The 25,282-nt window shown below is 36.4% G+C and overlaps 1 protein-coding gene across 13 annotated transcripts in view; it reads right to left on the reverse strand.

The window, feature by feature from the left end:
- KATNAL1 (katanin catalytic subunit A1 like 1) overlaps positions 1–25,282 on the reverse strand; it is a 79,611-nt gene that overhangs the window by 22,945 nt on the left and 31,384 nt on the right. For all 13 annotated transcript variants that reach the window (XR_011527751.1, XR_544480.2, XR_011527752.1 and 10 more), the window contains exons 4-9: positions 15,594–15,762; positions 7,544–7,671; positions 7,043–7,148; positions 3,290–3,448; positions 2,198–2,324; positions 1,492–1,626 (exon numbers count right to left, since the gene is read on the reverse strand). Coding sequence is in view for 10 of the 13 variants with exons in the window: in XM_070577903.1 (XP_070434004.1) it covers positions 1,492–1,626; positions 2,198–2,324; positions 3,290–3,448; positions 7,043–7,148; positions 7,544–7,671; positions 15,594–15,762 (824 nt within the window). In the remaining 3 variants the exon portion in view is untranslated. The remainder of the gene's footprint in view (positions 1–1,491; positions 1,627–2,197; positions 2,325–3,289; positions 3,449–7,042; positions 7,149–7,543; positions 7,672–15,593; positions 15,763–25,282) is intronic.

Below are 25,282 nucleotides of genomic sequence, written 5' to 3' on the forward strand. Positions count from 1 at the left end.
TAACTGATACATGTACATAAAATTAATTCAAGATGGATCACAGATCTAACTATAGTTTCTAAAAGAAAATATAGGAGAAAACCTTTGCCCTCTTAGGGTAAGCAAAGATTTCTTAACACATAAAAAACACTATGCATAAAAGGAAAATGACAAGAGGACTTCATCAAAATTTAAATGCCTGCTTATCAAAAGACAACATAAGGAAAGCTGAAAGGCAAACCACAAACTGGAAGAAAAGATTCACAATGCACGTATCTGATAAAGAACATCACAGCATTAGTAAAACAGCAAATAAGCCAATTAAAAACTGAGAAAAAGACTTGGAAAGACACTGCACAAAAGATATACCGATGACCAATGGGCACATGAAAAGGTGCTCCATCATTAGTCATCAGAGAAATGGAAATTAAAACCACAATGAGACAGCATTTCTCACTCACTAGAATGACTAAAATTCAAATACTGACAATACCAAATGTTGGCTAGGATGTGGAAGTATTGGAATTCTCAATCCTTGATGGTAGGAGTAAAAATGGTACAACCACTTAGGAAAACAGTTTGAGCTTATAAAGTTAAACATACACCTACCCTATGACCCACCTATTCTAGTCTTATCTATACTACCCAAAAGAATTGAAAACATTCATCCATAAAAAGATTTATACAAGAATATTTATATGGTTTCATTCATAATAGCCAAAAACTAAAAATAACTCAAAATGTCCCATCAAAAAGAGAATAAACAAATTTTGGTACTATCATATCACAAATAAACTACTGATACATGTAGCCACATGGATGAATCTCAAAAACATTACACTGAGTGAAAGAAGCCAGACACACAAGAGTACATACCTCGTGATTCCATTTATATGAAGTTTAACAATAGGTAAAACTTATCAATGGTGATAAAAATCAGAAAAGTGAATGCCTAGAAGGGGCTTGAATTAACTGGTAGGGAGCACAGAGAAACTTTCTGAGGTGACAGAAATGTCCTACATCTTGATTAGGGTATTGATTAAACAGGAGTATTCATTTGTCAAAACTCACCAAATTATACACTTAAGATCTAACATTTCACTGTATGTAAATTTTATCTCAATACAATAAGAAAAAATTCATTTATGAAAATTTCAACATTCATCAATAGGATGAAATTATATTTTTCAAAGCAGCATATTTTGAAAAAGATCCTAAGAGAACTTTACCTGTAATCACTTAAGGTCTACTGAAGACTCTTCAAGTTTAAAACTAAAAACTTAGATGTCCTACCAGGTCTATTAACACGAATACAGCTCTGAACGTAAGAATTACTCTGAAATGTAAGGAACTTCAACAGAGTCCTGTGACCTGCTGTCTACTACAAACTGCTGGTGTGATGCTACAAACTTCTTTAAGCAGAATACTAATGGAATAAAGACCTAGAGAAATAGAAAAAGGTAACAGAAAGTAAAAGGAAGAGCAAAATACAGCAAAAGGAAGGTATCATACCTGTTGGGAGTGGTATATATATCCTTTTTTCTAATCTCCTTCGCAAAGCTTCATCAATGTCCCATGGGAAATTAGTAGCAGCCAACACCATAACCATTTTGGAAGGATCGTCATTCTCTAAAGCTCCTCCAACTCCTGTACACAGTAAGGGGGAAAAAGATTGTTTTTCTTACAATCTTTTATTCTTTCACTCGACCAACATTTCTAACCATCAGCTGCAGGCTTGGTGGCAGGCTTAGTGACAAAAATAATGCAGTCCTGCCGACCTCTATATGGTGGCAAAACCAGACACATCAACAGGGAACTATAAAACAAAGAGGTAGAAGTCACATAATCTATCGCAGGATTCTAATCCAGTAAGAAAAACCAATTTTTTCTGTAAGAAAATGAATGTATATTTCCTCTGAATAGAAAAAGCAGGAGAGATTACGCTGTTTTATTCCTTTCTTACTTTTTTAAATCATGAAGTTCCTCAAAAATGTTATTTTAGTTGTTAGTCTAATTTACTTGATTTTCTCAAGAAGAGAGAACAGAAGAGGATTCACATTTACTTAACATGCGTGCAACCATAAATTTGAAAGACAGGTTACACTGTAAATCCAGGCTGCCATTTAGTTCATTCATTAAGAATTTCCAAAGTATGAATCTACATAAAATTCAAAAAGGCAATACAACAGTTTTGAGACAGTAATAAAATATCAATTACCATCCATCTGAATGAGTAGTTCAGACTTGACTCTGCGACTGGCCTCATGTTCATCAGAGGTTCCTCTTCGACTGCAGATAGAATCTATCTCATCAATGAAGATTGTGGTGGGGGCATAAAATCTAGCCTTTGTGAAAAGATTTTAAAGAAATCATTCAATTCTCTCATAAAATAACCTGAATTTTTAAAACTGCCATTTCTTCCTTCTTAAACAACATTCTCACTGCTTTAATCCCACCAATTGGCTACTGACAGAGGTTAAATCAATCATTCATATCAGAAAAAAAGAAATTTCTAAAAGTAACAGGTAAGTTGTATGTTGAGTGAAGTTGAGTGACAGATACACAGGGATTCATAGTACTATTATTTCTACTTTTGTGTTTGAAAATTTCTGTAATATAATTTTTTTTTCGTGAGGAAGATTCACCCTGAGCTAACATCTGTTGCCAATGCTCCTCTTCTTTTGCTTGAGGAAAATTAGCCCTGAGCTCACATCTGTGCCAATCTTCCTCTACTTTGTACGTGGGATGCTGTCACAGCCTGGCTGATGAGTGGAGTAGGTCTGCACCCGGGATCCAAACCTATGAACCTGGGACACCAAAGTGGAGCACAGGGAACTTTAACCACTAAGCCACAAGGCCAGCTCCTCAAAAGTTTTTTTTAAGATAAATTATCAACCTCTAGCCTCAAATATGCATTCTTACGTAACTACTGCAAATCCTTTATGAAAAAGAAACAGATTTTAATGACAGGTTAATTCCTAACTAGTTTTTAAAATATACTTCTGTTCAATCAGTTCATTAAAGATCCAGAAATATCGGTCAAACCACACACATTTCCAAAGTCTCTTCCACACTCACTGGACAGGATGCCAAAGGGCCTTCTTTTACCTCAGAGAGGAGGATACATTGAAGACACATCGACTAGTCCACAAAACTCACCACCCCAAATCTTGTTAGTGTGTTAAGAACTATCAAACGAAACTACACTTGCCCTTTTTAAAAAAAATCCTTGGGTGAACGGATCTAGATTATAGGGACATCATTCGTCTACACAAACAGTACCTTGAAATCTGAATATATCATCACTCACCATTTCAAACAACAGACGGACTAACTTCTCAGATTCACCTCTATATTTAGACGTCAGTGTAGAAGAGGAAACGTTGAAGAACGTTGTGCCACATTCCGTGGCGACAGCTTTAGCTAGCATAGTCTTACCAGTGCCTGGGGGTCCAACCATCAGCACACCCTGAAATTTCAAAAGGTGTATTAAATGATTTATCAGATTAAAATGCCTTCTTAATGTACATGAAAATTTTCCCATCAAAAGACAAACTCAACTGTCGCAGTAAAATCATGGTGCATTTAGCACAAGTATCACTTTACAGACAGAAAAAAAATGAAGAGTGATTCCATAAAATGTCTCAAACCAGAGGTACTCAGAGATGGGCTAACAAACGGTCTACAGAACAAGGAATCTTCTGATATATTTAGAAAGAATCTAGCCAATTTTCCTGAACCTGGCAGAAGACAACTATGTGGAGTCTTGAACACCACTTAAGAATGACTGCTGTTAAAACACAATGAAAACAAGACAACACCTTCTACCACGTGTAGAATTATACATTCCTTGCCCTTCTAAGGGACAAAACTAATCTTCCAAAACACACTTACAATATATAGCTTTTAATCAAAAATAAAGATTCATTCAGTAGCTATTAGTAACTAATACTAGTTATTCTGGGGATTTAAACTTTGAAAACTGTGTGCATCAAAGTTTCATAAAGTCTAAATTCAGAAACTGTCCAAATCCTTTTCTAGCTATAGAGTTTTGGTACCCAGAACAACTAGGGATCACTAGGATTTGAAACGTTAGTTTTATAAAAAATTCGTGCTTTGCAAAGAGCCTTTAGCTGTGCATGAGACTGATACTTTGAAAATTGTAAAAACAACTAATGGGATAGGAACAACTGTAGCAAAGTTCATATTTCTCTTTCTAATGTCCCCTTTCAATGCCCTCTCAGTTCCTGTATTGTCATTAAATGGCCCTCCAGTAGGAGTTAATTTCCACCGTTAGCACCTGTACATAGGTACAGCTCATAGATACAATATTTATAAACTTCACCTCCTCATGACATTACTCCTTCAATCATCTCCTCTATTTTCCATCTCCTTCTCTATTGGCTCTTTCTCCTCAGTAGAGAAACATACTCAAATCTGTCCCATTTGAAAAAAACCCTTCACTTGACCCTACAAATCCTTTAGCTACTATCCACCTCTCCTTCCCTTCTCAGCCAAGCTTCCTGAATAAATGGTTTATGTTTACTATTTTTTCTCCACAAGCTACAGTCTGACTTCTGCCTCCACTACCTCACTAAAAGTACCTAATTCACTAAGTCAGTGGTCAATCTTCAATTCATATCTTCTTTCCTTCTCTCTGACCTTTGACACTGTTGATACCTGGTGTTCATTTTCTTCTTCTTGAAGCCCTTTCTCCCCAGGTTGGTTCTGTGGCACTGCTCTTTCCTGATGCCTCTCCTGCTCAAGACAGTGTCTTTCAGGTCTCCTCTTTCCCCTGCCCTTTACATTCCCAAAGCAATTCTGAGTCTTTTGTTCTTTTCCCTTTATAAAACTCCTTGAACAATTTCTATATGTATATTATCAATCACCACTTACATCTTACAATTTTAATTTAAACTCAAATTCTATTTAAGCGCTAAACCTCTATTTCCAATTACTTACTGAGTATTTACCTACATATATTTTGTTTCTATTTAAACCTTCTCCTCTTCTCAATATCCAATATCAGCTCATTGTACTGGCCTTTTCCCCCAGTTCCTGGGAGGTAGACTCTAAATCCTCAGAATTTCCAAAGTGACAGGATTACCTTTGTTGTTCATGTTGGGCCCTGAATGAGGTGACTCATGATGGGCCCCTATATACTTGATGCTAATGAGATGACTTAGGACAGAGGCTGGCCTCACCAGAAAAGCCAACCACAAGATTAGAGGACTGGGGCTTTAAGCCAGTGCTATCAACTGGACCTCTGGGGAGAGAAGGGGGACTAGAGACTGAGACACATGGGCAATGATTCAATCAATCATGACTTTGTAATGAAACCCCAATAACAACTCTGGACACCGAAGCTTGAGTGAAGCTCCCTGTTGGCAGTACTCTACGTATCGTCACACATCCACGCACAAGGAGGGTACAGCATCCTCATTTCACAGGCAGAAGACAACAGGAGCTCCACCTTCACTATCCTCCCAGATCTCGCCCTGTGCATTTCTTCTTTTGCCTAGTGCTGATTTGATTCCTTTTGCTATAACAAAACTGTAATTGCAAGCATAATGCTTTCCTAAATCCTGTGAGTTATTCTGGGGAATTGTTGAACCTGAGCAGGTAGGGAGAATCCCTGAATTTTATAGCCCACTGGTCAGAAGTGAAGGGGACCTGGAGACCCCCAAGTTTGCAGCTAGCATCTGAAATTAGGGCAGTCTTGTGGAAAACTGCCCTCAACTTGTGAAGTCTGGCTCAATTTGGGGTAGCTGGTGTCAGAAGTAACTGTATACTCCTTCAGTTCAAACCTGGAATCTAGGAGTCATACAACTGGTCCCTCTCCCTCATCCCTATAAATTATCAGCCATAATGTTATCACTTGTACCTTTTAAACACCTCTCAGAAACACACCCATTTTTCATTAGCCAAATAAAAAATGCCTTTGTTCAAGTCTTCATCATCCAGCTAGACTACTGCAACAGATTCCTCATCTACATCCATCTATGCCCATCTCCAACCCATCCTCCATACTGCTGCAATCCATCTTTCTATATTTGCAAATCACTCTCCTGCTAAAAACTTTACAGAGCTCATCATGATGGATAGGTTACACTTATCACTCCAGGTGTTTCACAATTCCTTTAAATATCTATTTTAAGACCTTAGTCTCTCTTTTAAATATTGCTGTAAAAGTTATAATAAAGGGAAAATGTATGGTAATACGTTCCCCAAAATACCTAAATCTATAACAAACAGTCTATAAAAGTTTTTAAGTTGTGAGAGGCAATCAAAATGCCACAGGTGTTCCAAGCTACTTATGTAAATACACAATTTCTCCTCCTCTCTACTTTTGGGCACCTCGAAAGAGGAGGTTACTGAGAAGAGAAAGAGACCTTCCTAGCTAATTCAGAAGTGCAAAGTAAGATCACGCTTTTATTCCCCTCTACCAGCCAGAATAAAGGAAGACTCTGCCTATGGCTAAGACCAAAAGGAGTTCCAGGCAGCAGTCGCTGGAAGGATTTTTAATACGCCAAAATGGAAACACTGGACCTGGGAGGAACTAGTCCCAGGCAGGCTTTAAACTCAAAGCAGAGGGTAAGCTAGAAAGAAGCAAACATTCTGATTATGTCTGCGAATTATACCAAGCCTTGATGAAGTGATCAAAATAATTAATTCGTGAGAAATATGCCAACTTTTAGAAAGATATTTATTTGATAAAACACTTATTCTGTAAGACTATGCATTATTACTATTTAGTTTGCTTGTTAACTTTTTACTTATAGAAACAAACATCTAGGAAGTTCTTAAAACTAATCTCTAGCTCAGTGCCCCTGAGGGAAATGACTTTAAATAAAGACTATAGTTCCAAAACTCCAAGCGCCTCTCCTGCTGTGCAGAGGGAGCCCACCTCAATCACAAATTCAAATCCAGATATCTGGAGGGCACCCAAACCTCCCTAACTTTTACAAACTGTGTCAATAAATACGTTAAGAAACTACAATGCTGTCTTTCATTATCACGCAAGCAGCATTTTTATCCCTATATTATTTTAATAAATTCTCACCTTCCATGGCCTTCTAATCCCTTTGAAGAAGTCAGGCATCCACATCGGAAGAACAACAGCTTCCCTCAGCAACTTCTTAGCTTCTTCCAGATCCGCTATGTCATCCCTTTGCGAGAACAGCAAGTTTCATGTTTATTCAGGGACAACTTTCAGTTATGGTTAATACTGATTCTTTTAAATTTTTTTACTTATGAAATTATTATTATATTAAGAACATTATTCTAATTCTTACAGCATAAAATGATCAGTGAAAACATACTGCAGTTATTAATTAGGACATGTTATTCAATTAACAACCTTTGTCAGTTATGTCAACATCAAATTAACATGTAAAATGTCTTGGTTATATTCTGAAAGATCTGTCCTATCAATTCTACACACTCACGTTATGGATGAAGTCACAGTCAGGAGGTTAATGGATAACAAGAGAAGACTCACATCAAGCCAACCTATAGCTTACTTTCTCCACCGTTTTAATTAAAGAACTTAAAAGACTCTAACCAATGAATGCTAGGATTCCTGGACACGATGTCTCTCTCGAGGGCCTCCACCAAGTCCTTATCATATCCAGCACCATCAAATTTTGGAATTTCACCATCACTTGCACCATCTTGCATATGTTTCCTTCCCTGGGGACAGGTGTAAAAAAAATACTGGTCAATAATTAAATTAACATCGTTAGGCTTTCAAAATATTGTAATGTAATCATTTTTAAAATGACTTTTTATTATTTTCTTATTACCCAATGCCATCCTCCCCTATTTAATTCATCAATAACAGATGAACTAGCCAACTTTATTATACACTTCTTCAAATTTACATTCTTGGGGACAGTTGTAGGTGAGACTAATACTTGCTAGAAACCTCTGAATTTGTGGATGCAGGGGATCTCCACCACCACCAGAGAATATTTAGAATATTAATGCAGAGGAAGAAAGAAAATTAATTTACTGAGAGCCTACTATACGGCAAGAAATCTCACCTACATTATCTAATTCAATACTCACAACCACCCCACAAGGTAGGCATGATTATCCTTATTTTTAAGGATAAGGAACTGGGACTCAGAAAGGTTACGTAACTTAAGTTCACAATTATTAAATATCTGAGTAGAGAGGTTAACTCAGGTCTTCCTGACCCCCCAAACCCGTGCCCCTTCCACGACATCAGACTACCTCGCGCCTGGCCCAGTCAGCTTAAAGCTTACGAGAGGGCTGCGTACGGCAGAACTATCACACCCTCCAAAGCATCCAGGAAAGAGCCTGCGGGTGAGGAAAGAGTTGGGACTCTGAACTGCACCTCACAAAGTCTTTTCCCTGTTACTCTAAGTACAGCATTCAGGGTTTCTTCCTAGTAAGGTCCTTGGACCACATCATAAAGTCACCGTAATGACAATGGTAAAGGAGCTTTTTAAATTGTAGTATTAATACCATCAAAGCAATATACTTTACCCCAAATTCCTTACTTAAAAATATGGTGGCTTTAAAAAAGAATTATATACTATGGTTTCTATGGGGTTCTCCCAAGACTTGGGGAGCTGTGAGGAGTTTTAAATGAAATGTGCTCAGGCCCCAGAGTTGGTTCAGCCACTGGAACTGCTTCAGCAGACAGAGCCAAGTGCCCCCCAGAACGTCAGCCCCACAGCTACTGCTGAAGACAAAAATGAAGGGGGAAACGCTCAAAACATGAGTCCATTTCCTAAGCTTAAATCTGAAGAGAGAGAAGAGGATGAACCCCTCCTACCACACTTCAGCTGAGATAAACTACAGGCTTGACTGTAAGTGCTGAGAGGGGACTAAATAGGTCCCTTTGGGCAAATGAATAATTTACTGTTTCTAGGTAGCATGATGACAATATTAAGCTAAATTTTCAGAAAGATTCTTGTACTTCAGATGACAGATACCAATATTGACACTATTAAAAGGAGTAAATTTCATGGGGCCAGGCTGGTAGCATAGCAGTTATGTTCACACATAGCAGCCCAGGGTTTGCTGGTTCAGATCCCAGGTGCAGACCTGCACATCACTCAACAAGCCATGCTGAGGCGGCATCCCACATACAAAATGGAGGAGGACTGGCACAAATGTTAGCGCAATGACAATCTCCCTCGAGCAAAAAGAGGAGGATTGGCAACAGGTGTTAGCTCAGGGCCAATCTTCCTCACCAAAAAAAAAAAAAAAAAAAAAGGAGTAAATGTCTGACATACTTACACAACAACAACATAACAACATCAACAAATTTAAAATAAACTCAGCCTAGAATAACATTTTATAATAAGATAGGCCAAGGCTACAAAGTCACATTCAAACAAATCATTGGAACACTCTATAATCATTTTAAAACTCTTCTAGAAATAAATCAACTAAAGAATGCAACAGAAATGATATATCTGGGACTTAAAAAGCCTCGATATGGCATTGCAATTTGAGACTTACCAAAATTTAGTATTAAGAAATATCAGCAGACAGCCATTTTAAGATGAATGTCCAAGAGGTCGGGAGGACTTGATAAGCACTACCAAGGGAAAGGAAAAGCTGTACACTTACCTGAAAGTAACAGGAATCATAGGATTTTAAGGACAATAAAGATGTGAGCATCTATGTCTAACACATTTTATTGTGCATTAGGTCTTAGATTAGTGATTGAGAATACACTATCTGCCTTCATGGAGCATCTAGTCTAGTGGGGGAAACAAGTAACAAGTAAACAAACCAAAAACACATTATTACATACTGTGAAGTGCTATGAAAAAGCTGAGTGGTCACTGTGGCTAAAAGGTATTGAGCAAAAGGAATAAATTGGAGAGACGGGCAGAGGCCAGCTCACCCCAGCTCCTATAGGCCATGGGAAGGAGTCTGGATTTTATTCTGAGTGTAGGGATAAATTTTTGAAATGTGTTAAAACAGGGGAATGACAGGATCTCACATTTGTAAACGACCCTTCTGGCTGTTGTGTGGAAAAAGGATGAAGCAGAGGGAGCAGCAGAAGCAGAGAAAGAAAAGCCTATGGAGTGGAGCACTCCAGGCCAAGCCTCTGAAGCCACAGAAGAGCAAACGTGGGCACAAGCCAGTCAAATGACGTGCCCTAGAATCCAGTTCCTCTACAGTAGGGATGAGACTCGAATACAAATTAAGTCCTCCAAAGAAGATTCTAGGAACTTTTTCAAATCAAAATGGTGAGGTTATTAAAAAATAGGTGTAGGAAAAGTAAAAATAAATAATTTGGTTACATTGGGAAATAAACAAAATGGGGGACTATTACCTTTCAAAATATGTACTCAAAGAAATTGGAATAAGATATCAAATATAAGTAACTGGTTTCAGGTAACCAGCTAGACTAACTGCAATACCCAAAAGAAACTTCGTTTTTAGGCAATAAAGCTAACTTCACCCAAGACATTATTACCTGTACAGTTTATAATAATACTAGCTGCAGTGCCACTGAAATGATCTTACAATTCTCTGATTAGATTTTCATATTAATTGACTAAGGTCAACACTGGCAAAAATTTGACATTTATCGTGAAATTTGAAACACTTTTTTTCTTGTTAAAGCAAAACATTTTAGCTTCTTTTTACTAATATCCAAATTACCCCTATCAAGAAAGTCTGTTAATGATCTTTCACTAGTATTGGCTAATCATTCTATTTGAGGGAAATGGAGCTAAAATTAGTGACTTATTCAAAGTAATACAGCCAGTCATGACACAGGTTGACCTAAAATGCAGATGGTTTTTGCACTTTACTGTGTGCTTTCTCACGGCGGCAGCTCAAGTGAGACACGGTCAGTTACTAGCTCTCAGTCGTACATCTTAAGAGAAATGCTGACAAGTGAATTACCCAAAGAAGGATGACCAGGGTGATAACAGGTTCAAAAAACAAGTCATACGGAGGAGGATTGAGGGCCCTAGAGACATTTAAGCTGAAGAAGAAAATGCTAAAATAGCAATACAACCAACTGACCTATTTACCTCTATTTACATTACTCCAAAGGAATGAACCAGGACCACGATGAAGTGACAAAGAGGTAAATTTCAGATCAACAAAAGAAATAATTTTCTAACAATGAGTTCTATCCAACAAAGGAGTCATCTCTCTTGTTAGGTAGTGAGCGTCTCACATCAGAATTACTGGCTCATTAGTAATAAAAACCACCGATCCACAGTCACAGGGACGTCTAAGCTGAATGATAGCTGACCTTTGGTTCTTTCTGTAAAGACACTGTCTCTCACTTGCCCACTTACTCATTTGTTTCCTGAATTCAACAGCCCAAGGCAAGTGCAAAATTTCTTGGAAACCTCATTTTCTCTTTTTTAAGAAAGTGATTTATATTCTGTACCATATCTGTGTTAGTTCCCCACTTTCATGTTACCTTTATAGCTAACACTCACCTACTGCTTACTGTGTGCCAGGCACTGTTCTAAGCACTTAACAGAACCATCTTAAAGGTCCTATGAGGCAGGTACTCTGATTATTTTCATCTCATAGATGACACCTGAAGCTCAGAGAGGTTAAGTAAATTGTCCAAGGACACACAGCTATATCCTTGGCTGTCTGGCTCCAGAATCAGTGCTTCCAACTACTTTGTACACTACGGCATACTGCTGCACACTTGGGGCTACTCCTACCCCGGTGTGGGAAGCAAACACAGGAAAAGTTAGACAAGATCTCTCAACTGCATCTCATTCTAAGTCTTTACTATTTTACAAAGGAAAATAGGTTGATCAATGCAAAACAGAGCTTACTAATTTCAGTGCTATGCCCTGTACTGGGATGTTAATACAAAATACATTTAAGTTGAAATAATGAACCCACAGCTTCTGCATACTTATCAATAAATATGTTCTTTCAACACATTTCTATCTACGAATATTTACTATGTGCCAGGCACTATTCTACCTCCTGGGGAACAGCAATGAACCAAACAGACAAAATCCCTGCCTTCATGAGGCACACGTTCACATTAGGGGACACAGCTCATAAATAAGTAAAACACACAGTAAAACACTTAGGGACAGAACAGTAACTACTTTACTGTAATCTAATGTAATAAGGTAAAAAGCAAAATAAAAGCAAAAAACACCACTATAAATTAGCTGCCATCAGATGAAGAATCTGTAGAGTGATTGAATATCCAAAGGATAGAGAAGATATTTCTTAAAAACAAGTCATTGATAACACAAGTGGCCAATAAACAGACAAAAGCATTTTCAACCTTGTAAGTTATCAGGTAAATATACAATACACGTTAAATATACTGATAAAATCACAACGAGCTATGATTACACCCACGAGAGACAGACAATATCAAGTGCTGGTGAGGATGGGAGCAACCAGAACTTTTATACTCTGAGGTGGGAGTGGAAATTGGTATAATCACTTTGGAAAACTATCTGGTGTTATCTACTAAAGCTTAACACACGCATATCCTAAGACCCCCCAATTCCACCCCTAGGTATAAGCTCACTAGAAATGACTGCACATATATACCAAAGGATAAGCAGAAAACTACCCAAAACAGCACTACTAATAATAGTTCCAAACAAAAAGCAATCCAAATATCCATTAACAGTAAAACAGATTTAACTGCGGTATAATACTGCGTATGAATGAAAACAAACAAACTTTAGATATATGCAACAGCATGGAGAAATCTCACAAACATATGCTGAGTAAAAAAAGCCAGACAAAAAATAATACTTACTGTACATAAAGTTTCAAAATAGGCATCAGTCATTTACGGTATTAGAGATCAGAACAGTGGTCACCTTTGGGGGGGAAGTGGCGGAACAGTGGTCATTTGGGGGAAGGACATGGCAGGGATCAGGAGGGACTGTGAACATGCCTTCCGAGGCGCTAACTGTTCTGCTCTTGACCTCTGAGTGATAGCTGCGTGGATTATACGGTGGTTACTGGGGTTACATGCAGTGGTATGCTGAAGCTGACTCTTAATGGTTTGCAAGAGCCCATCATTAAATTTTCAGGACATTTGCAAGCCAGCTGTAACACACACCCATTAATAAAAATTAAATTACACAAATTTAAATTATATTAAAAACAAAGGTAAAAAAATACTCAAAACTGCTCACCTTTTCATTATTTACCTATTATCCATGCACTTGGAGTTTATAAGCTCACTGTATCTGTTTAGTGGAAACACTACATAATGGTAGTCTACTACCCATACCTCCTCTCCACTCTGAGTTCGGTTCAGCTTGAAATTGGTCTTAGTGGAAGTATTTATACCATAGAAATTAGCAAATACTACAAATCGGGGCTTGACTTGTTATTTTATTAATTGTCTAGACTTAAGAAAATAATGGGGAAAATGTTAATAATGCAGATGAAACTTAAAAGTGTGTCATTTCTGTAGCTGCTACATTGTAAATAGCACAAAAATTAAGGAAATATTTTTCGAGTATTTGAAAAGTATTATCTGATTCATCAAAGTTGCTCGAGTGATGGACGAATGAGTGAAGTTCCAGTGTTTTTGTCTCACTTTCATCTTACTAATTAATGGAAACAAAATATCAACCAACATTCACACCAGAACTACATTCCCACTCATCTGTCCACTGCAACCATAGGTTGGCTACAGATACACGAGCTGAGCAAAATACAGCAAAGGTGGTTCTGTGAGAGACCACTGGCTCAATGAAATTTACAATAAAGAGCATTGTATATTTTATTATTTGTAAATTATGTGCTACACATTCTTATAGACAGACACACACACTTTTTTTCGGAAAATTAATTATTAAACACGTACCAGTACACTGCTGGTTAGATGATCATCATTCATCAGTTAGTACCCTTCTAATTTGTGCACACTTCTTCAACAATAATTTTTTTAAGTCACTGTTCATTTGTGCAATCACCAATCAACAGCTCTCAAAAGAATACTCCAACCCAGTTTACAACATTTCTGTACATCAGACATCCCTCGACTTACTCAGTTATGAGAAGGAGTGTATTCAAAAATGGCCATCTGTTGTAGGTAATTCAAGGCTGAAGTCAAGTTTAATAACTTTAAGTTAATTTTATGAATATAATTTATCATACTTTAATCTGAATTCTATTTAAAAGTATATACAGCTTTAATCATGAGATCATAATGGAAACACTGCTCATTTCACTAAGAGTTAATTAACCATAAAGTTAGTCTTAAAAATATTTGAAAATCAGAGTTTTATGAATTAAATTTATTTTTTGTTATAAGACAAAACATTTCTTCTGCTAACTAATATTTTTAGACTATCTCTTTTAAATAAAAAATGGATTTGTTATTTCTATGCACATTTCTATACTGATTCAAGACAATAAAATAATAATACATCTAATTTTCTCAGGTACATTCAAATAAGACTGAAAAATACAGCTGTAAAAGTTAATTTATTCATCTGACTCCCTCTCTTCAATAAGAAAAGATCAATTTGAGGCCAGGAGTTATACTTTATTAAAGTTTGTATTCCTAGTACCTAGACATAACGACTGACACAAATACTCACTTAAATGTGCTTCAAGTAAATGGGGTAACAAACTGGCCTTATGATGATTCTGTGACCATCAGGGGAGAAAAAACTGTAAGGCCTGAACAACACATCACCATAGAAAGTGATTCTTACTTACTGAAAAACAGTGTTTTTAAGCTTGGATCTAACTTGAAGCCTGTCAACAGTTTAAACAAAGTTAAAGAAAAGATTTAATCACTCTCAGAAAATGAACTGGTACTCTCATAAGAAACAGGTATTCATGATACATTAAAATAAGACAGTAAGCATTTTCAAATAAGAGGCTGCACAGTCTAATGATTAAAAGCTCAGGAACTAGAGTTCAAATCCTAGTTCCACCATCTACTTGCAGTTATGACTTTGGTGCCTCAGTTTCTTCTTACGTGGAACAGGAGACATAAAGATGAGTTCACAGGAATTTATAGGAATTAAATAAGCCAAAATAAGTAAAAAGCTTCAAAAAGGGCCTGGTACGGCAGTACAGAATTTCCATCCAATACTATGTTTATTCACTGACCAACCTCCCAGATAAAGTCAATAGACACAGTGAACCCTAATCGAGGGAAATTTTCTCATTAAAGAAAAAAGAAAACCATGTTCTACTCTGAAATTTACAGATAAATCAAAGATTTTTTTTTTATTTTTAGCAGCAGTGAATCACATCCATCATTTTATTCTATGAATGTATACATCTATTTCTTTATAGGTCTTTTCCCCACAATTATGTTTTCATTTATTGTTCATTTCAATTGAGAATATTCATTAAAATATTTTTTAAAGTTTTAAAACTTTATTTTAAATATTTCTACAAAAGACCCATTTTACTAAAGATCGTGTGTGTGTATTTTTTTAATATACCTCTGAGGTTACTGGCATTGTAGAATGGCCTTCGAAATGCAAAGACTGCTTAGGGTTTTGAATCAGACTTTTTCTAATCTCTTCCATGTCAAAATCAGGGTACTCTGAAAAGCCAACACAAATTATAATATGCACCAAAAGTCACAGGCTTCACGTGAGTGAGTTACAAAGAGACGGTCTTGCCTTGTCATCTCTCCCTTTGGCTCTGTAATCCTTGTCCCTACTTGTGGAGGGTTTTTCACTCTTTGATATAGGATGCGCTCGGCCGACAGGTCCCCGGGCTCCTACTCCTGGCATTTCTTTTCTCAGAGGTCTTACTTCTCGATTGGGGCGCCTTATCTGAGGCGGAGCTCTGAGAAGAAAAAATTAAAATTAAAATTAATCAAAGGCAAAAGTATTTCAATACTATCTTAGTCAATAAAACTATTAAATCAAGAAACCCAAAATATCAATTTTTCTCCCTTTTGCCAATTCACATCCATAACTATTAGGTCAGTTTTTAAAAGCACTTTTCTATAAAATATACTGGTTGATACAATTATTAAATACACATAAATGACATATATAGCAGCAATTATTTTGTAAACAATAACTAATAATCACCAATAGAGGGCAATACAGACTATTCCCATCCAATAATCTTAACAGTGCAATGGAAAGTCAATTACTTTATTCATTACTATCCCAAACCAAGAATAAGTAACTTTAAAGAAAAAAAGCAGTAAAAGCTGAAAGGACAAAAATTCAAAATATATCTTTTTGCACAGTTTACTAATTTATATTTTACAACCAAAGTTATTTTCTCTGCTTCTGTACTGGAAAATCCAACATTTCATTCAACAAATTACAAACAGCAGGGCTTAACAATGAAATCTCCTTATAAACAAAAGTAATTTCTGGGTAAAAATATCATCCATGCTTTGAGGGTGTCAAAAATCACAGGATCATTCCAATTATATAGGCTTCTAAATGGAAATCAAGAATTCTGATAACTATATATGGTGACAGATTTTAACTAAACTTACTGTGATCATTTTGCAATATATACAAATACTGAATAATTGTCATACATCTGAAACTAATATAATGTTGTACATCAATTATACCTCAATAAAAAAATAATTTTTATAAATATATAAATGTAACCATGCACACAAAGTGGTATATTTTGTTTCATGTAATAAGAAACATGTCTTCTTCAAAGAGTGTAGCTGTGAGGTTTCTCAGCACAGTATTTGTCTCTCTTTGGGTGCTGGGGGGACTCTAGCATTGTGTGAATCTCTCAGTTCTTCTTTGAACTCTCTCTGCCTCTGTTTTCCTACCTTTTCTCTCTCTACAGCTCTGCCTGTATTTTAGCTCTTCAGATCCCATATGTGTATTCCTTTTTCACCCATATGCCATATCTATTATTATCCTTCTTCCAACTTCATGCTTTTAGTTCATCTAACTCATCATGGAGTTTCTCTCCCTGGTATCAGAAAAAGTGACACAAGTATATAACTCAAGAACCCAGGAAAATAGGAAAACGGATGAAAGGCCAGGAATGTTGCAAACTCAAGTCAAAAAAGGTAAAAAATTGTTAACATATTGCGGGTCTAATATAGCACCTTCAGATTGTTGGAATTAGACCACCACATGACATTGCTAAGGATTTAAGAGACGCTGGTGAAAATTATCTATCTATTAGGTTACCATACATTGATATCTGAATCCTTGGAGTTCAATGCAGTGAAACAATTTTTTACTGAACACCCATTAGGAGGTATATAGCCTTTACTATGCCAGGCCCTAGCAGGAGACAAAGAGGAATAAGCAATCTTGTGAAAGAAATCCATAGGAAAGGAACTAGAAAATAGTGTATAGTAAAATGGTTATAAGGTATTTTATAATTTAAAATTTATAAGGTACTATTCAAATTTAAAGGTACTGTTACATTATTAGTTTGAGTACATTATTAGTCTTTTAAGCATTCTGATAAAATAAAAATGTGATGAGACTAGTAAAAAATAAAAAACTAAAAAGGTTACATTGCTCTATTCCCAGTATTTCATCACAATCACTATTTTTTGATTGAATGTTTGTTTTGGTTGACGAAGGGGTGGAAAGTAGTAGAGCAGAACTCTACACTTATTTATACACATTTGTGTATGTATAAATGTCTTTCCTGAATCAGATTCATGCATACGGCCAAAGACAATAAAATGAGAGCAACAATCTCTTCCACACAGAACACACGTCAAGTTTGCCCTTCCGTTAGCAGCTGCGTCTGCTATGTAAATAGCCTGGCATTGTCTGTGGTCTTGCTTTTTCAACGCACAGCCAGCCTGAAGCTTTTGCTCACAAGCAGCAAACCCATCCCTTACAGCTGCATGCCAGGCTGCTCGTCAGCTGCTGGGCTTACCCCAATAGGCCTCGTTGCTTAGGGGTGAATTATAGTGAATCTTGAAACATTTCTTCTGCCTTCTTGGCTTGTGCTTCCCCACCTCAGCTTGCTATTTAACAGGTGCTTAGGAGTCCTGCTGTAGTTCATTTTGCACTCACATCCAGCTCGGCAAAGCGGTTATGAGAAGAATTATTTCAAAGCTTGTACATAGGCTGCATTCCAAGTGTTTGTTGCTGCTGACCTTGTCCTGCCGCTCAATATTCTGAGGAGCTCATAAACAGTCTGAATGAAACTGCTCAAGAAGCCAGATGTGCCATTTGTGGCAAGTCCCATGTCTCACAGAAAGCCTGCCTGTGCTTTGCAGGTCTTCAGTCCCACCTCACTGCAGTTTGATATCACATTTGTAACAAACTCTGTCAACTTCCCGAAGGACACCCTTGAGGCTGTTCTGCACTTCTTCCTCCATTAGCGTATCACTGCACAACGTCATACTTCAATTTACGGACTCAGTGACAGCTTCCAGGCCGCATGAAAATTAAGTCTCAAGGCTTCTTTTACTAGTCTCTTTTTAAAAAGAGACTTTAGGAGGGTTATACAGCATCATCAATCTCTGCCCTAACGGTCAAATAGAGACTGACACTGTACTAGCTTATATATTTCAAATACAGAGAATAACTGGTGGATCTGCAGATAAAATACTAGAATGTCTACACCATGTTCAGTTCTCCTATTTGAGGACATTTTCCTAAAGGAGTGAAAAAATATGCCTTATTCTATCATATGCAATAAACGATTTCCTCCAAAATCCAATACATCCTCTTTCTAAGCTATATTAAATATCACTATGATATGTAAATGTTCTTATCAGCACTGCTTGTAATAGCAAATACATGGAAACAACTCACATGTCCAGTATCAGAACAGATACATTATTATATATTCACATAATGGGATATTACATTCACATGAACATGAATTACGGCTACACGCAGTAACAATACACGAATCTCAAGACCATAGTGTTGAGTAAAAAAGTAAGTTCAATGAATACACACAGTATAATTCCAAGCAAAGTGGAATTACTTTTTGGGAATACAAATGTATGTACCAAAAGTATAAAGAAAGGCAAGGGTATGATAAACCCCAAATTCAGGATAGTGTCTAACTCTGAAAGGGGAGGAAAGGAAATAGGATGCAGAGGAGCTCATAGGGGGACTTCAGAGGTAACAGTAAAGTGCTTTATCTTAAACTCCATGGTAAGTACATAGATGCTATTGTATTGTGATTCCCTATACCTTATACAAATTTTAATTATTCATATTATCTACTCAGTAGTTAACAAAACTTTAATTATGATTATACTTCAACAACACTAATTAAAATATCTGAGTACCTAAAAAGTGGGTTGCTACAAAGTTTTTGGCATGTTCCAGAAACACATGTTCTAGGGATGCGGGCTCAGAGTATCCACCTTCAGTTGAATATACAGGATTACTGCCTGGCAAATCTCCATAAGAGATCGGACAACAGAAATGGGACTATCTGTCCCAGAGCACCACTCTTCCATGATTCCAGAAATCAAAGGGAAAGAGACCTCTTCTGAAGATGCCTTCATTCCACATCATATTAAGAAAGAAGGTCTAAGATACTTTCACAATTTTCTCTAGTTGCTATCTAGGCGCATTCTTAAGATTCCCATCTACTAAGTTCTTTCCATTTCTTCTAGCTTTCTGTTTAGCAGTTATTCTGAATTCTTTGGTTATATCTATTTGTTTATACATTGTTAGAATTTGGTATAAGAAAAAGTAATTTGGAACAGGTCCTATACATGCCCAAGAAGATAAGCCAGATTACCTACAGTTAACTTCTGGAAAAGAAAAAAAAATTTTTACTTTGCTAACTCCAGAATTAAACAAACAGGAAAATATCTCTCTCCAGAGCTAATAAAAAGACAAGAAAGTTAAGTTCCAAGTAGTTCATACTGATATTTTTACTATAAGGATTTGGAATCAATACATGAGGCTTCTGAGTCCAAGGGAAATTATTTGGTAAGAAATTAGGAGGCAAAAAACAAGGCTTAAACAGAAATTAGAAGACCTATGATTTGAAATTAAACATTCATGTTTAAGAATTTTAATGTCCACTCTCATCAAATTTATGACTGCTATTTTTTCAAATCAGTAACTTACTGATTGTTTACCTAATAAGTACAGGAACTATGCTGGATGTTATATTGACACAAAAGTGTTAGAAACATAATTCCTACCTTCACAGACAAATAGCATGGTGATTTGAAGTCAGCATTAGATTTAGAATCCTAAAACCTGGGTGCCTTTTTACTCCCAAATCCACCAATTACTGATTAAATGAGTATGTCACTTGACATCTACAAGCCTCATGCTCTTCCTCTATAAATGGAGATGATAATACTTCACAGAAGTTTTTAAATCTATTTTTCATTGAGATATAACATATATACAGTAAAATGTACATATATTAAGTATACTACTCAATAAATTTTGGTACCGTATAACCACCAGTAAATCAAGACAGAAAATTTCCCAATATCCCAGAAAGTTTTTTCATGGCTCCTTTTAGTCAGTATCAGCCCCTAAAGCTAACCACTATTCTGAGCTTACTATCATAGATTAGGTTTGCCTATTCTAATAGTTTCATATAAATGGAATCCTACAGCACATACTCTGTGTCTGGTTTCTTTCTTTCAACATTACTTGTGAAATTCATCCATGTTCCTGCATATAGCATTAGTTTATTTTTCTTCATTGCTGTGTAGTATCCTATTGCATAAATATAATACAATTTATCTATTCTACTGTTGATGGACACGAGTTGTTTTCCATCTGAAGTTGTTATTGCAGCTTCTATGCATATGGGGATCATGTTCTTGGTAAACATAAGCATTCCTTTCTTTCAGGTATGTACCCAGGAGTAGAACTGCTGGATCACAGGGTATATGTAAGATTGGCTTTAGTAAATATAGCCCAACAGTTTTCCAAAGTGGTGATGCCATTTTACACTCCCATGAACAACATAAGAGAGTGCCAGTTGCTCCATCCTAGCTATCTTGGTGGAGGTGTAATGGTATCTCATCGTGGTTTTACCTTGCCTTTCCTGAATGACAACGGACGTTGAATACCTTTTCAACAATATGCTTATTGGCCACGTGAGTATCTTCTTTTATAAAGTATCTATTCCAGTCTTTAGCCCATTTTTTTTCAATCAGGCTGTTTGACTTTTTCCTATTCGTTTATTGACTGTCATTCTTTATATATTCTGGATATAATCCTTCTTATAAGTCCTATCTTCTCCTAGTATATGGCTTACCTTTTTACTCTCTTAATGGTGAGTCTCTTGAAGAAGAGAAGTTCATAATTTTAGAATTCTGAGTCATCAATCTTTTATCTTTAATGCTTTAGTGTCCAGTTTAATAAATCTTTGCCACCCGAAGGTCATGATGATATCCCCCCATGTTTTCTTCTGTCAGCTTTATTTTATTACCTTTTACATTTTAGGTAGTTATCTATTTCAAATTAGTTCTTCTACATGGTATAAAGCAGGGGGTCAAGGTTTTTCCCCCACATGGATATTCAGTTAATCCAGAAGCATTTATTGATAAGATGTACCTTTCCCTATTGAATTGCAGTAGTGCCTTCTTCATAAATCAAGTGACTTCATAAAATTTAACCTTTAATGAGAAGTTCCAGTTCTAAAAAGAAGTTTAAAATTTTAGTTGTTTGCTATCAGAAGACTATAAACAAATATTTTATTATGATATATTCCGGAGTCTGTTCAAAATTATTAATTTTTTCAATATCTGAACTCCTAATGAATCCAAGATGCTACGCCACACAACACGAAAGACGTCATTAGATTAAGTCTTCCTTCGTTGTCTAACAAGCAAATCAGCGACGTTCAGAATACATTAAGGACAACAAGCCATGCTGACATGAGTTGTCTCCTATACTCAAGGGTGCTTTTTGTGCAGAAAATATACTCTTCAAAGGCTTACTCTGATTTTTTAAATATTCAACTTATTAAAGTAAAAAAGGCAAAAACTCAGTTATTCCTTGAATTTTTTAGATTCATTTCTTCTATGCACAAGTAGCAGATTTTAGAAGTCACTTTTAGGAGGCTTTTGAATAATGTTTGGTCCCATTTACAAATCTGGTTAATTAAATGCCACCAAAATGTTTTACCTACATTTATAAATTTAATATATTTTATTTCTTTCTTAGTTCTCCAATTGTCTTACTTAATAAAGCATAATGACTTACATATAAATACTTTTATAAACCTAGTAAATTAAATTTATAAATATGGCAAGCCTAAATTTCTCCTAAATGTTCCCCAAGAGGAGTTAACATAAATTTTTATGTAAAAATTCACAGATCTAAATTATTCCATAATACATTTTAAATTGGACTTGCACGCTATCACCCTTATTAGACATATTTTCTTAAATTACAAGTACATAAAAATAATAAAATAAATATGCAAATATGCACATATCCCTTAACAAAAAAATATTATTACTATAGCTTTGATTCTCTTAGACATGTCTATTCTTAATTCTAAGTCTTCCTGCAGTTAAAAGATGGTTACCCACTATAGAAAGCAATTATCATCCAAGTTAACCAAGGTGACATTTAACCAGAAATTTCAGCTGACATGAGATCTAGAGCTACATTACTTCTCACACCAAATATTATACAATCCCATTTGATATCATGGGGGTTGTCTTCTTAGCATTTTGATGTTACCCACAACCAGATATTTCAGCGAGGATAGTGACTGAATTCTTGTCAGTGATTCTGATGGGACACGCTAAGCCTAATTTAAAGTCGCTAAGCCAGTGGTTCTCTCGCTTCAAAGGTGTGGGGAAAGCCGACTAGAACACTACTGATTTAGTCTAATGGTAGAATTCCACCACTCCCCGGCAGGGTAATTACTTGATTGTACCTTGTTCTTCTGTGGCTCTAAAGATAGGCGCTTGTCTTTTCCATTTAACTCTAAAGACCCTTGAACTTGCAAAACTTAAAACATTTAATTTATTTTCTGCCTAACCCTAAAGACCTTAAAACTAGATGGACAATGGCATTCTTTCGGACTAGAAGGACTACACAACTTTTACAGATATTAACATGACACCACTTTACCTTCAGCTACCTCACAGTCCTCTGTCTAGCTTACAGCCAAGCTCTGAGAGGATTCTACTGATTTTCAAAACACGAGGATATGAAAAGCATGACATAGTCCCTGTATTCAAGAAGCTTATAATTTAGCTAAAAATATACACATATTTTAAGAATTATACCGGGCATCCCTTTCTGTCCACACATAAATCCTACAACTAAAGCCTTACTGAAGAAGAGTTCCCAACTAAACTATCAAGAAGAGTCCTCAAAAGTAACAAACCGTGTGATAAGACCCCCAAGAACTTATGACAATAGAAATACAACAGTAATAAATATATGGTAACAACAACAAAAATAAGCTGAAAACCTTCCCACTATAAAACATGTAGGAACTCTGGATAAAATAAAACAAATATCCTTTTACATGATCCTACCAGAGGGTAAGAGAAATACCTAATGACCAAAAAATAAATAAAAGAAGAGAGCTGATGACATGGCAGTCCAGTAGGGTTTCTAGGCCGGAGACACCTAAGGGCTTGAGACCACACAGCGAGACCTGAGACAAGGTCTTAAGTTTGCACAAGTCAGAGAAGTTGAACGGAGACTACCACATGGAGCCAGGACTCTCAAAGGGCTACACCTTCAGTGAAAGGGGTAGAATTAAAACACACACACACACACACACAGTTCCAGGCCTATGTTCTGTATCTGGGGAGCGAGGCAAAAGTCTCCCCGAGACATAGAAACCAAGGGTCTGCTCTCATGTGATCTGGGATTCAGCAAAGAAATTTACCTAAAAGTGGTCCTAGGCAGGTGATATCCTTAAGGCACTTGGCTGAAGCAAACAAAGACCCTCTCAGGAGTGACATCCCGCTAAACAAGCCACACATTAGAATGACTAAAACCTTGAAGAGACATTCTCAAATTTACCACAAACAAGAGTCACCAGAAATAACAAAAAAAGATAACACTCCCAATAACTTCTGATAATAGAACTATCAGATATAGACTATAAAATGAATCTTTAAAATGGTTAAAAGCATTAAAAAAAATCTGAAACAAAAGAAACACAAGTCTTAAGTAGTAAATCCACACTTAGATAATTCATAGCAAAACTGTTTAACACCAAAGACAAAAAATAAAATCATAAAAACAATGAGAGAGAAAAGAGAGGTTATCTACAAATAAACAACAATTAGACTGATAACGTAAGCCAGAAGGCAAAATAATACTATTACTAATGTCACCTTCAAAGCAGAGAATAAATAACTACCAATCTAGTATTCTATATTAAACTATCAATTAAGAGTGACAAGAAAATAAAGATATTTTGAGAAAAAAACCAAGAGACCTTTGTTAAGAACTACTAAAGAATATACCTCAGCAAAGAAGAAACTGAAACTAGAAAGAGCGAAATGCAAGGAATGGTGAACAAAACAGTTGGTAAACACATGGAAAAATCTAAAAAAGCATTTTATTCACTCATTCACTCGATAAGTTTTATTGAATGCCTACACTGTGCAGGCGCTATTCTTGGTGCTGGGGGTGCCGCAGGGAAAGAATCAAAGGCTCTGACTTACAGAGCTCACAACATAGGGGACGACAAACAATAAACACACAATACAAGCAGTAAGTACTAGGAAAAAGAATAAAGCAGAGTAAGGAGACAGAGTGATGACAAGAGAAGGGGGTAAACATTTTAAATAAGGTGGTCAAGGAAAGACTCTCTAGGGGACATCTGAACAAAGACTTCAGTGAGGTGAGGGCACCGGCTATCTGCGTACCGAGTGGGGCAGTGGTGAGGGGGAGGGGAGTGAGTGATGAAGACTGCAAATGTCTCTTGAGCACTTCCTATATCCAGGCTGCTCTTTAGACTTTACTTATATTCAATCATTTAATTCTCAAAATAACCCCATGAGGTAGTGTAATATCAATCACCAATTTATAGAGGAGGAGAATGAAGGAGAGGTTGAATGACTTGTCCTCACACACACTAAGTGGCAGAGCTAGGATAAGAACCCTCAGTGTTTGGTTAATTACCAATCTCTGGGCAAGGGAAACAGCCTTCCTAGAATCTGAGCACCTGGAGAGCAGGAACCTTCCTCCTCCTCTATGCACCCATAGTGCCTAGTACATAATGGGCTGGATATGTTGAGCTGAACTGAACACAGAAAGAACACAGGCACAGGACTAGGGAACAACAACGAGATAAAAGAGAAGAGGCCACAGCCAGAAAAAAGAAAAGCAGAATAGTCTAACATCACAACAGCTACACGATGAAGAGAGTTCCAAAGAAGAACGATGGTAAACAGTATCGAAAGTTACAAAAGTGA

The sequence above is a fragment of the Equus przewalskii genome, chromosome 16 (assembly GCF_037783145.1).
Source record: "Equus przewalskii isolate Varuska chromosome 16, EquPr2, whole genome shotgun sequence".
Lineage (NCBI taxonomy): Eukaryota > Metazoa > Chordata > Mammalia > Perissodactyla > Equidae > Equus > Equus przewalskii.